This window comes from Mirounga leonina, unplaced genomic scaffold (genome assembly GCF_011800145.1).
Source record: "Mirounga leonina isolate KUSES-001 unplaced genomic scaffold, KU_Mleo_1.0 Mir_152, whole genome shotgun sequence".
In the NCBI taxonomy this organism is placed as follows: domain Eukaryota; kingdom Metazoa; phylum Chordata; class Mammalia; order Carnivora; family Phocidae; genus Mirounga; species Mirounga leonina.
In genome coordinates, this window is record NW_023270380.1 from 2051324 (window position 1) to 2062220 (window position 10897).

Sequence of the window (10897 nt, forward strand, 5' to 3'; positions counted from 1 at the left end):
AATTCCCATGGCCTCTACAATTGTCCACACGGCCCCTCACTCCTAAAGTACATTTGCCTCTGCTCTTCTATATATGCGTTAGCCTTAGCAGGTTGATCTATTTTATTTTTTTTAAAGAACCAACTCTTGGATCTATTTATCAATTCTATTGTTGCTGTTTCTCATTCATTTATTCTGGCTTTGTCCTAGGCACTGCTTCCAACTTCCCTTCTTTCCTTTTCTTGTTGCTCAAGCTTAGTTTCCAGCTCATTTACTCCCTGTCTTCATCAATATGAAGAAGCCACCAAAGGCTTAAGCACAAGAAAGATTATGGACAGTTGTGTGAGGAGAGAAGAGCCCAGAAGACGAGAGGAGGGAGGCCAAGTGGGAGGCCACAGCCAGCTAAAAAATAGGAAAAGTCCAAACAAAGGCAGAGACCAATGGGTTGAAATGGAGGGTCAGACTCCAAAAAGGTAGAGGAATTAAAAAAGGGCTTTGAGAAAAATTAGGCATGAAAAGAGGACAAAGGCACTGGTTTCCAGTTTGTGTAGCAACACAAGGTACGAGGGCCATTAACTGAAATGGGAAGTTTAAGAGGAAGAATGGTTTCAGAGGGCAGTCAAGAGCCCAGTGCCTGGGAGATACTCAACTAGAAGCTGTCTCGCATGTAGTTAGGAAATTCCAGGGAAAGATAAGAGCTACAGGTATGAATTTGATAATCATTAACTTAACAACGGATGAGTAAATAGGGGAAGGAGGTAGGATCTCAATGACAGCTCCAGAAGCTTAAATTTGACAAGAAAAACAGAGCTGACCCTGGTGGGGGCAAGGTATTTAAGAGAAGGAGGCTAAATCAACTTGGTAATTTGCCTTTTTTTCTAAAGAACTATCTGAAGAACATTTCTTTGAATTGTTTTACATCTTTGCCATAAAACTATACACAGAGTTATTACAATGATTCTCATTTTCCATTATACTCCCTTATCCCTAAAGTCAAATATTTGTTTCTTCTCACTTTTCTTGATGAGCCTTGCTAGATAATTGTCTAAACATTACCAGTACTTTCAAAGAACCAGCTCTTATACTGAAAGCTAATCAAATGTGAAGTCAGAGGAAGAGTAGTTAGCTTGGAGGCAAAGCTCCAGAGTTCAGGGAGTGGGCTGGGGAGCCAGACTGACCCCCATCAGATGCCTCACTGGCTGGCTGACTGCACAAGTCCTTTCGTATCTCTTAGCCTGTTTCCTCATTTGTAAAACAGGAACAACTACCACCACATACCCTCCCAGGGCTTTTGTGAGGAGATATAATGCCCACAATTCACAGGAAATGGTTGGGTTTGAACAGCGTGGGTCCTCTTACACGCAGATTTTTAAAATAAATACAGTATACTACTGTAAATGTATTTTCTCTTCCTTATGATTTTCTTGACTACAGTTCCTTTACCCTAGCTTATTTTATTCTAAGAATATAGTGTATAATACATACACGAAATACGTGTCCATCAAATTACTTGTCACTAGTAAGGCTTCCGGTCAACAATAGGCTATTAGTAAAGTTTCTGTGGGGAGTCAGAAGTTGTACATGGATTTTTGATGGTCAGAAGATGTACATGGGTGGGGGAGGAAGGGTGCCCAAACCCCCACATTCTTCAAGGGTCCACTGTATACATATCTAGGCTAAAATTGTCGGAGGGTTTTGCTGTTCATTTCTTCTTCCTTCTTAGCAATTTTTTTTATGTATGTGACACACAGAGACACAGCGAGAGAGGGAACACAAGCAGGGGGAGTGGGAGAGGGAGAAGCAGGCTTCCTGCTGAGCAGGGAGCCCGATGTGGGGCTTGATCCCAGGACCCTGAGATCATGACCTGAGCCGAAGGCAGATGCTTAATGACTGAGCCACCCAGGTGCCCCCATTTCTTCTTCCTTCTTTCCTTAAGATTTTGGTTTTGGGGCGCCTGGGTGGCTCAGATCGTTAAGCGTCTGCCTTCGGCTCAGGTCATGATCCCAGGGTCCTGGGATCGAGTCCCGCATCGGGCTCTCTGCTCCTTGGGAGCCTGCTTCTCCCTCTGCCTCTCTCTCTCTGTCTCTCATGAATAAATAAAAATAAAAATCTTAAAAAAAAAAAAAAAAAGATTATTTTGGTTTTTACAGCACTTTACAGCTTTCAAAATGCTCTCACAACACTCTTTCCTTTGGTCCTCCAACCTCTGGGGTAGGTAAAACACACCTTAGGCTCATCACACACATGGGGAAATAAGCTCAGTGTTAATGGATGTGTTTAAGGTCACAAGATGAAGAAATTGCAAAGGCGAGGCTGGCCACATCGTGCTCTAGGACACCACATCAACAGAGGTGGCATGGTCCACTCGTCACCACCCATTCTGCCAATCCTGGGTCGTAATAATAGATGGTTTAGGTAGAGCAATGCCACCAAACTTCTTTCCTGCCCTTCCAAACCCCACAGACAGCTGATTTTAAGATTGGTTTTGGTGGAGGCACAAGGAGCTGACGGCAGTAGGTTCAAGAAAAAACTGGAGACGTGGAGACAGTGCACAGAAACATCTCCTTTGAGGAATTCTGCTATAAAGGAAGCAGAGAGAAGAGAGGTGGCTGGAAGGACGTGTGGTCCTGTCTTTGTTCCCTGTTTTTTCTAGACAGGAGCTATTATAGCCATTTGTATGCTGATGGAAGACAAGAGGGAATGAGATGTCACGCACAAGAGGGCTACACTCAAGGAGGCTCCAACAAGTCCACACCCAGACAGGACCAGAGGCAAAAGATGAGCCTCGAGCCTTTGGCAAGCTGTAGCTATGATGCTGGGGAAGTTTTCTTCTGATTGCTTCCTTCTCAATCAAATCAAATGACCTCCTCGTGAGGCAAGGAGACGTGGCTTTGGAAGTTGCAGGTATTTGTCATACATCCACATTTGCAGGTGAAACTGACTGAAAGCTTGTAAACAGCAAACCCAGAGCCAATTCCTGAAGGAAGACGTTTTATAAGGAACTCAACAGCTGCTGGGCTGCACTCACCACTTGACCTCCTTGCTCTAGTTATAGAAGTGTGCCAAGTTCACCTGAAAACAAGGATGACTGGGCTTTTCCCATGGCTAGGCTAGAACTTGGAAGTCAGGCAATTCTAGTCCGAGGCGTAGGGTGACCCGGGAAGAGCCATAGGCATTCCTGTGGCTAGAGGAGCTACCAGAAGGCCAAGCAGCTGCAAGGCAGCATCAATTACACTGCCTTTTGCTGTTATCAATTTCTGCATTTGTAAGACAACCACTGTTGAGGACCTTGTATATCACATTGGTTGATGGTCCCAAATGGTAAGTTTCTTTTAGAAGTAATAACAGGAAAAGCAGGAGGAGGAAAAGTTCTCCTCCTCTGAATTCATATGCTTCTTTTGTTCTAACAAAATATTATTCATCTGTACCTGAGATGTGTAAGTTATCATAAAACAACTTGAAAATAGAGGCTGCCCACTGGGAATTAGATTATAAGGTCAACATATAATTAATCCATTAGAACAAAGATCTGCAAAGGGCATCTAAAAGAGATAGAATGGCTTTATAACCAAGCATTAGTATAATCTGATCAAAGCTGTACTGACCCACACAAAAGTATTAACACATGTACAGAATGTATACAACCAGAAGAAAAGGAGCTGGTCAGTTGCACAGAATGGAAAAGGAGGCAGGGAAGCAAACGATGTGGCATCGATCCAAGAAGAGAACTGGGTGGGGGGCGCTGGAGCCAGCAAAGTGAGCAGCCAGCCTTAGCCACAAAGGCTACTCACTTAGCCTGGGGTTGTAGCATGGATTGAAGACACAGCAGATGCTTCAAGTGACACATACTTTTAAGAGCTGAAGACTTTTTCATAAACCCACACATGCTGTCAAATACCATCAACTCTACTGGGAAAGCTGAAGCAAATCTAGGCAATGATGTGAAAACCTTAGTGAAAAGGGAACAGTCACTTTGAAGATTTTATTTATTTGAGAGAGAGAGAGTGTGAGAGAGAGCACTTGCCCACAGCAGGGGGGTGGGCGGTGTTGAGGCAGAGGGAGAGAGACAAGCAGACTCCCCGCTGAGCGGGGAGCCCAACGTGGAGCTCGATCTGGATCTCGTACCCTGGGATCATGACCTGAGCCGAAAGCAGGTGCTTAACTGACTGAGCCACCCAGGCACCCCGAGAGTCACTGTGAACACCCCAAACACAGGCAGGAAAAGGTCACAAGAGGACTCAACTGCTCTTCTGTGTAGAAGAGGCAGACCATCTGGCGCAGGATTTCTGAGTGTCTACGTACAAAACACCAGCACCTGAGTGGTGCACATCCACTGTGCTGATACCTGAACCAGAAATAAAGTCATACCAAGTTATCTCCAAATCAAACTAGGGGAATGTGGAATGAGACTTTATCAGCAAGCTTAAAAACAGCTATCAGTTATGTATTTGGGATTCTTTCTAGTTACACAGGTTGTTCAGTTTGTGAAAAGTCATGAAGTAAACACCAGTGACACATTTGTCCGCATATATGTCACATTTCAATAAAAAGTAAAAACTTTAAAAAAAGGTTAACAGAGGAAAATGTTAGCATTAATGCAAAGTGAAAAGTATTAAAATTCTGCTACTTCAATAAATTTTGCATTCATTCTATCTGCAAGATAACAAGCCCAAACAAAAAGATAAGATGACCTCTTTAAAACACCACATTGTGAAAAGGGGAAGCTTCAGAAGTCAGTCAGTTGGCCAAGTATTTAGGGAGTGCAGTAAAGCCAAGCCATGCCTACGTGCTATAGAACTTCTTGAAAAGTCTGTATACACAAAGTGCTCTGCCACTTCCTGTATGCCTAGTCCACATAGGTTAGGTTCTAAAACCCAGGCCACATATCTTTTGCCCTCATCCAGAGCAGGGGAGAAAACGAACCCTCAGTAACCAAAGCTGAACATGTCTACCAGTGTACAGACCTTTTAAAAGGTAAATGTAATTCTTAATAACAATAGATCTATTTGAGAAAGCTAATGAGTACGCAAATACCACAGCTATCATCTTCATAGGGTTCATGCTCCGAAAAGCAACTCCTAAAGCAGAAACTTTCTGAAAGATGCTGTTCAGGTAGCAAAAGAAGCAAGCATCCTCCAGACAATACCACAGTGCCCAGGGCTGGGGGATATAAATCTCTTTACCGCTCTATGCCTTGGTCTCTGCACTCAAAATAAGCTGGTTACCCTACACTGGCAAATTTACTTGTGTATACCTTAAAAAAAGATTGGGAGAGATTTGCTACAAAACTATATATGATAACACACAAAGAAAATCAGGGCCAAGAGGAAAAGGATCAAGCAAATATACCAGTAAGGGTTACCACAGTTACCATGACTGAGCATAAAATTTGGTCCTTAACTTCCCCATAGCCAGAACAAAACAGGAAAGGGCTCTCATTGTAAAAGTGTCCCTCTGTTGATTCCCTGCCACCTCTAAGGCATAGCAATGATTTAAGTGCTGTGAGCAATAAGACCGATGTCATCTATCTAAATAACTGATTCCTCTGTTAAGAAAGATATATGAACAATCTTTAAGTCTTAGTGACTGTCAAACACAGTTAGGTTTATAGCTACTTCCTTATTTTTCTGGCAGCTAACACCTCCCAAATCAGACACAAATGTTCTTTTCTTCACAAAGAACTGTGGGAAAATAAGCTCAAATCTTGCATTATTAATTTCAATAAACTAAAGAAAATTACTTCAGGTTGTAAATTAATCATTGAACTTGACTGAGGCATTAAGCATAGGTAGGGCTAACGTGGCCAGCTAGATGAAGGTGGCCATTTCAAAAACACCATAAAGACATCAAGTACAAGGACTACCTCACTTTGGAGCAGACAAAAGTCTCAAGAAGGCAGTAAAAAGGAAAAAAATCACAAAGTCACTGTTCCTGTAAATATTATATTTTCAAAAAAGGAAAATAAAAGTATTTTCCAAACAATTACAAGAAGTACACACATTTGAACTATCAAAATACATCTTAGTCTGTAAGAACATGTAGATATATCTAATACAGGATGAATGCCACCTTTGAATGAGATGCAGTTTAGCTTTAGCAGGAAGAGCAGAGGAGAGAGAGATGAAGTCTTCAATCGACAGACATGTTTCAGCTTATCTGGACTGTAACTTACCAGATCTACAACACTGGGGTATCAAATTAAGACATCTCTAAGATCTTGGGCGCCTGGGTGGCTCAGTTGGTTAAGCGACTGCCTTCGGCTCAGGTCATGATCCTGGAGTCCCTGGATCGAGTCCCGCGTTGGGCTCCCTGCTCGGCAGGGAGTCTGCTTCTCCCTCTGACCTTCCCCCCTCTCATGTGCTCTCTCTCTCTCACTCTCTCAAATAAATGAATAAAATCTTAAAAAAAAAAAAAAAAGACATCTCTAAAATCTCTTCAAAGCTCACTCTGTCCAGGGCTCTGTTCATGCCACCTTACCAGAGGCCTTCCCTGGCCCCCTCGCAAAGTAGCACAGTACTTTTTATTCTTCAAGGCACTTATCAGTGGGCCTACTACACATTCATCTCTTCCCCGACCAGAATGCAGGCTCCACACGGGCAAGCTAGCCAGCTGTGCTGTATCCCCAGGGTCCAGAACACTGAGTAGCAAGTAGTAGGCACACAGATAGCTTTCCTGTGAAAGAACAGATCCATTCTACAGATCCAGTGCTAGTCTTCAGGGCGCCTGAGTGGCTCAGTCATTAAGCGTCTGCCTTTGGCTCAGGTCACGATCCCAGGGTCCTGGGATCGAGTCCCGCATCGGGCTCCCTGCTCCTTGGGAAGCCTGCTTCTCCCTCTCCCACCCCCCCTGCTTGGGTTCCCTCTCTTACTGTCTCTCTCTCAAATAAATAAACAAAATCTTAAAAAGAAAAAAAAATTCATTCTAGCGCTATAGTTCAAAATACTAAGTGCAATAAAGCATCCTTCCATATATGTCCATATAAAATTCTACAAGTTATTTAAGAATGTAACTTTCAACAAAGGTGAAGGGTATAGGACTTGATCATTAATACTGACAAGAAATTATTCTAAGAGGGAAATATTACGGAGGAAATAATACACAAAGGGTCAGAAGGCCAGGCTCAAACCCTGGCTCTACGTTCTACCGTGGAACGGGGATAAAAACAGTACCTGCTGCAGTGCTGAGAGGATTAAATAAGAACGTACATAGTGTTTATAAATATAAAACTAGGGGAAAAACTTCTGTTCCTTATTTCTTCCCACAATTCCAAACTACAAACAGGGCAAAGGTAACAAGGAAAGGAAATTTATTTTTATTTGAAAAATATGGGGACACCTGGGTGGCTCAGTCTGTTAAGCATCTGCCTTCGGCTCAGGTCATGATCCCAGGGTCCTGGGATTGAGCCCCGCATCAGGCTCCTTGCTCGGCGGGGAGCGTGCTTCTCCCTCTGCCCGCCGCTCCCCCTGCTTGTGCTTGCTCTCTCTCTGACAAATAAACGAAATCTTTAAAACAAAAAGAAAAAAGAAAAAATATGTACATTTCAGTGTTCACTTCTTTTAAAAGTAAGATTATTTTTCCCCCAGGAAAACAGAGAAATGATCCGACGTCTGTGGTTATACATGCTTTTCAAGTAAAATGTAAAAATTGCGCTGGAAGAGAAAGTTGAAGGGGGCCTGGGAACAGCAAAGTCAGGCTGAGACCCCTGGTGCCTGGGTCACCCATGCTTGTCTCTGCTCCCAGGGCACTGGATTCCATTTGAGGGTGGTCCACACAGCACAGCGACTGCCAGTGCTGTGTTCAGACCTATGCGCTCCCACCAGCTGCTGCCTTTGGCTCTATAATTACTGGGGGTTCTGTCTTATGAGAATACACATACAGCTCACCAGAAGGTGTGCAGATTTAGACCCAAGCGGCATCAATCAGCCATCGGAATCCAAAAGCTATGGGAAGGTTTCTGAAAAGTGGTTTCTGCATCTGTCCCCCGACTGGCTTGATATGGACAGGCCTGTGGCTGGAAAGGCAGCAAGTGATGGTATGATTAACAGACGGTGAGGCTCTGAAGAAATGGCTCGTTCTGGATCCTGGCACTTATCTAGGCCCTACTGTTGAGCAGAAGGGGGTTCTGGATTCAGAACATGAGCCCCTAGGTTACAACATGGTTAGCTGCAAATCCTGAATTTGTTCCTACATCTGTTCTTAGGACAGTGAGGGACTGGGGCAGGTTTCATAGGGTCCAGCTTCTACCTACTTGCCCAAGATGAGGAGGGAGAAGCGAGAGACACTTTGGGAGTTGCTACCCCGATAGAGAGGGCTTCTGTCACGTACCACAGCCAATAAAGCTAAGAGAAACAGCCGGAGTGCCGAGGAGCACAAGCAGTTGCCTTTGGGAATGATTAACTGGGGCGAGCGGCAGTGGCCCAGCCACTTTAGCACCTGTCAGCAGCTGCGGGACACTGTTGTCAGCCCAGGGACGGCTGGCTCAAAGACTCATGCCACACATCTGCAACAGCACCTCTGTAATTCCAAACTATGAAAATAAGTACTACATGGGGGAAATAAATAGAAAATTGAAACATTTGAATAAAGTATGCTTAAAATCTCATAATATAGTGTTCATCCTCTGAAGCAGAGAACACAAGGTAATGGTTCCCACATAACAGGGAACTGGTAGAATGGAGAGGAGAATTCTTCCAAATGCCTAGTTCATGAAAACCTATATAATCTAGGAGAAAAGCATAATACAGATCAGAGTTGGCTCAAATAAGGACTCAAACACTGGCATGAGCCTGATGCCACAGAGTGAAATGAGCCATCTAGGTCAAGAATACCAAGCAATTTCATAATAGAAATCTTGATTTGCATCTTCCATTGCCTAGAATCTGGGTCTCCCTGGGCCAGTGAGCATCACATGACTACAGGAGGGAAAGGGAAATGAAGATTTACATAATAACGTCCTATATGCTAGCAAATACTATAGATGTGGTTTTCTACCTGTAACTACTTAGCGTCTAAGACAAAGTTTCATCTAGAGCCTGCCTGTCTGGGCTCCTCCCTTTACAGCTGGGGGGCCTCAGGAAGGTGATGATTTCACTGTGTCTCAGTTTCCCCACCTGAGGAAAAGGAGTTACCATCCAATGAGGTAGAGAATGGTGTGCTGACAGATTTAAGAGAATAGGCTAATCAACCTAAAGCTCGCATACTAGTGCTTGGCATACAGCAAGCACTCCATATGTGTTGGCTATTTCTCACTTTCCTCACAGCACTCTTGTGAAGAAAATGAAACCCCGTAATTAGGTAACAGTGCCTTCAATTTAGAGAGGCGGCAATTCTGCAAAGACAAGCAATTACCTTGTGCAGAGTCACAGAAGGCGACAGAGGTAAAAGCCACTCTGTTCCCACTCTACAACGCTGGCCCTATTACCATTACTAGCCAAGGCCTACTACAAAATAAAGAAGTCACATACCCTCCAATGAGTGAGATTTCCTTAAGGGAGAGTCAGATTGTGCTTAAAGGAAATCAGAGTGTGCTAATCTGGACATTTCATCTCAACTAAAAATTACTTATTGTCTTCCCAGTTACACAATAGTAAAGAACACTGCCGTCAGGCCATAAAAGCAACCAGCCAGCTTCTAGGGAGTTCGGTAGACCCAGAACTTTCCAAAGCAAGTCTTAAGCGAATTCCAGGGAAGAGGAAAGGGACAGGAAGGGAAAAGGAAGGGAGGGGATTGAAGGGTGAAAAGACCCAATGGAGAACCTCAAAACAAAAAAACCGTACACACGTATTTTGACCCTGAAGCATCTGCCATGACTTACTAAGCTGAAGGCAATAGCGCCCATCTTAATGAATGAGCTGGCCTAGTTCCAATACACACACAGCTCTGACATACACAGGCTCAAGGCCTGCAGGGCCCTTTCTGCCCTCTGGGAGACACCTGACAGGTCACAGGTCAGTCTTAAATAACTGGAAGCAAGACGTCAACGAGCGGGTAAAATGGGCTTGCAATCTTGTTCCCTTCCTTCTTTCAGGCTTCACATTTTTAGAGGTGGTGTTTAATACAAGACATCAACCCAAGAGGTCAGAAAACCTGATTTCTGGGCCTAAGACGGGCCAGGGACCCCCTCTCCGGACCCGGTCCTCCTTCGTCCGTCGGTCCCTCCCTCGCTCCCCCGGCACCCGCGGGGCCCGGAGCGGGTACCGGGGCTGCTCCGGGCCACTTGCCATCTTCTCTTCCACCCTTTCAACAGTTGCTAGGACTCCGGAGAGGCGGCCCTGGCCGCAGTAACATGCTGTCAGCTCTTTTCTCCATTCACCACCCTCCCCACGGCGGCTACGAGAGGAGGGCGCGCAGCGGCATGGGTGCGAGCGGCGGGAAGCGGCCCCGGCATGACACCTCGCGGCGCCGGCTCCCGCAGGAGCACACGCCGCACCGCGGCTGCCGGCGGCGAGGCCCGGGCGGCCCAGAATCTCGGCCCCGGGGCCAGCCGTTCCCACGGCCCCGCCGCCCCCGCGGCCCCGGGCGACCGGGACGCACGCCCGCCCGCCGCCGCCCACTCACCGCCGCACTCGACCGAGTACTGGTCTCCCCAGTCCCCGGACTGAGGGCTGCAGCCGCCGCCTGCCGGGGCCTCCTGCTGCTGCCGGTGCTGCAGCTCCTGCTTGAGCAGCGACAGCGGCGAGTAGTGCTCGGTGGCCACGGCGCCCGGGCACAGCCCGGCGGACAGGACCCCCAACAACAGCAGCAGTCCGGCGGCCACAGCGCCGCCCCAGCAGCAGTAGCAGCAGCAGCAGCCGGCAGGTGCCATCTTTCCTCAAGGCGCATGTGCGGCGGCCCTCGCCGCACGGTGCGGCCTCCCAGCCTTAACCCGCGGTGGGCAGGTGGGCCGTGGCAAGGGGGCGGGAAAGGGGTGTGGCGTTGC

At 46.1% G+C, this 10897-nt stretch overlaps 1 protein-coding gene across 5 annotated transcripts in view; it reads right to left on the bottom strand.

The window, feature by feature from the left end:
* TTC13 (tetratricopeptide repeat domain 13) overlaps positions 1-10850 on the bottom strand; it is a 90583-nt gene extending 79733 nt beyond the window's left edge. For all 5 annotated transcript variants that reach the window (XM_035008443.1, XM_035008445.1, XM_035008444.1 and 2 more), the window contains exon 1: positions 10537-10850. In XM_035008443.1, the coding sequence (XP_034864334.1) occupies positions 10537-10783 (247 nt within the window). In that variant the 5' untranslated portion in view covers positions 10784-10850. The remainder of the gene's footprint in view (positions 1-10536) is intronic.
* Between the last annotated feature and the right edge of the window lie 47 nt (positions 10851-10897).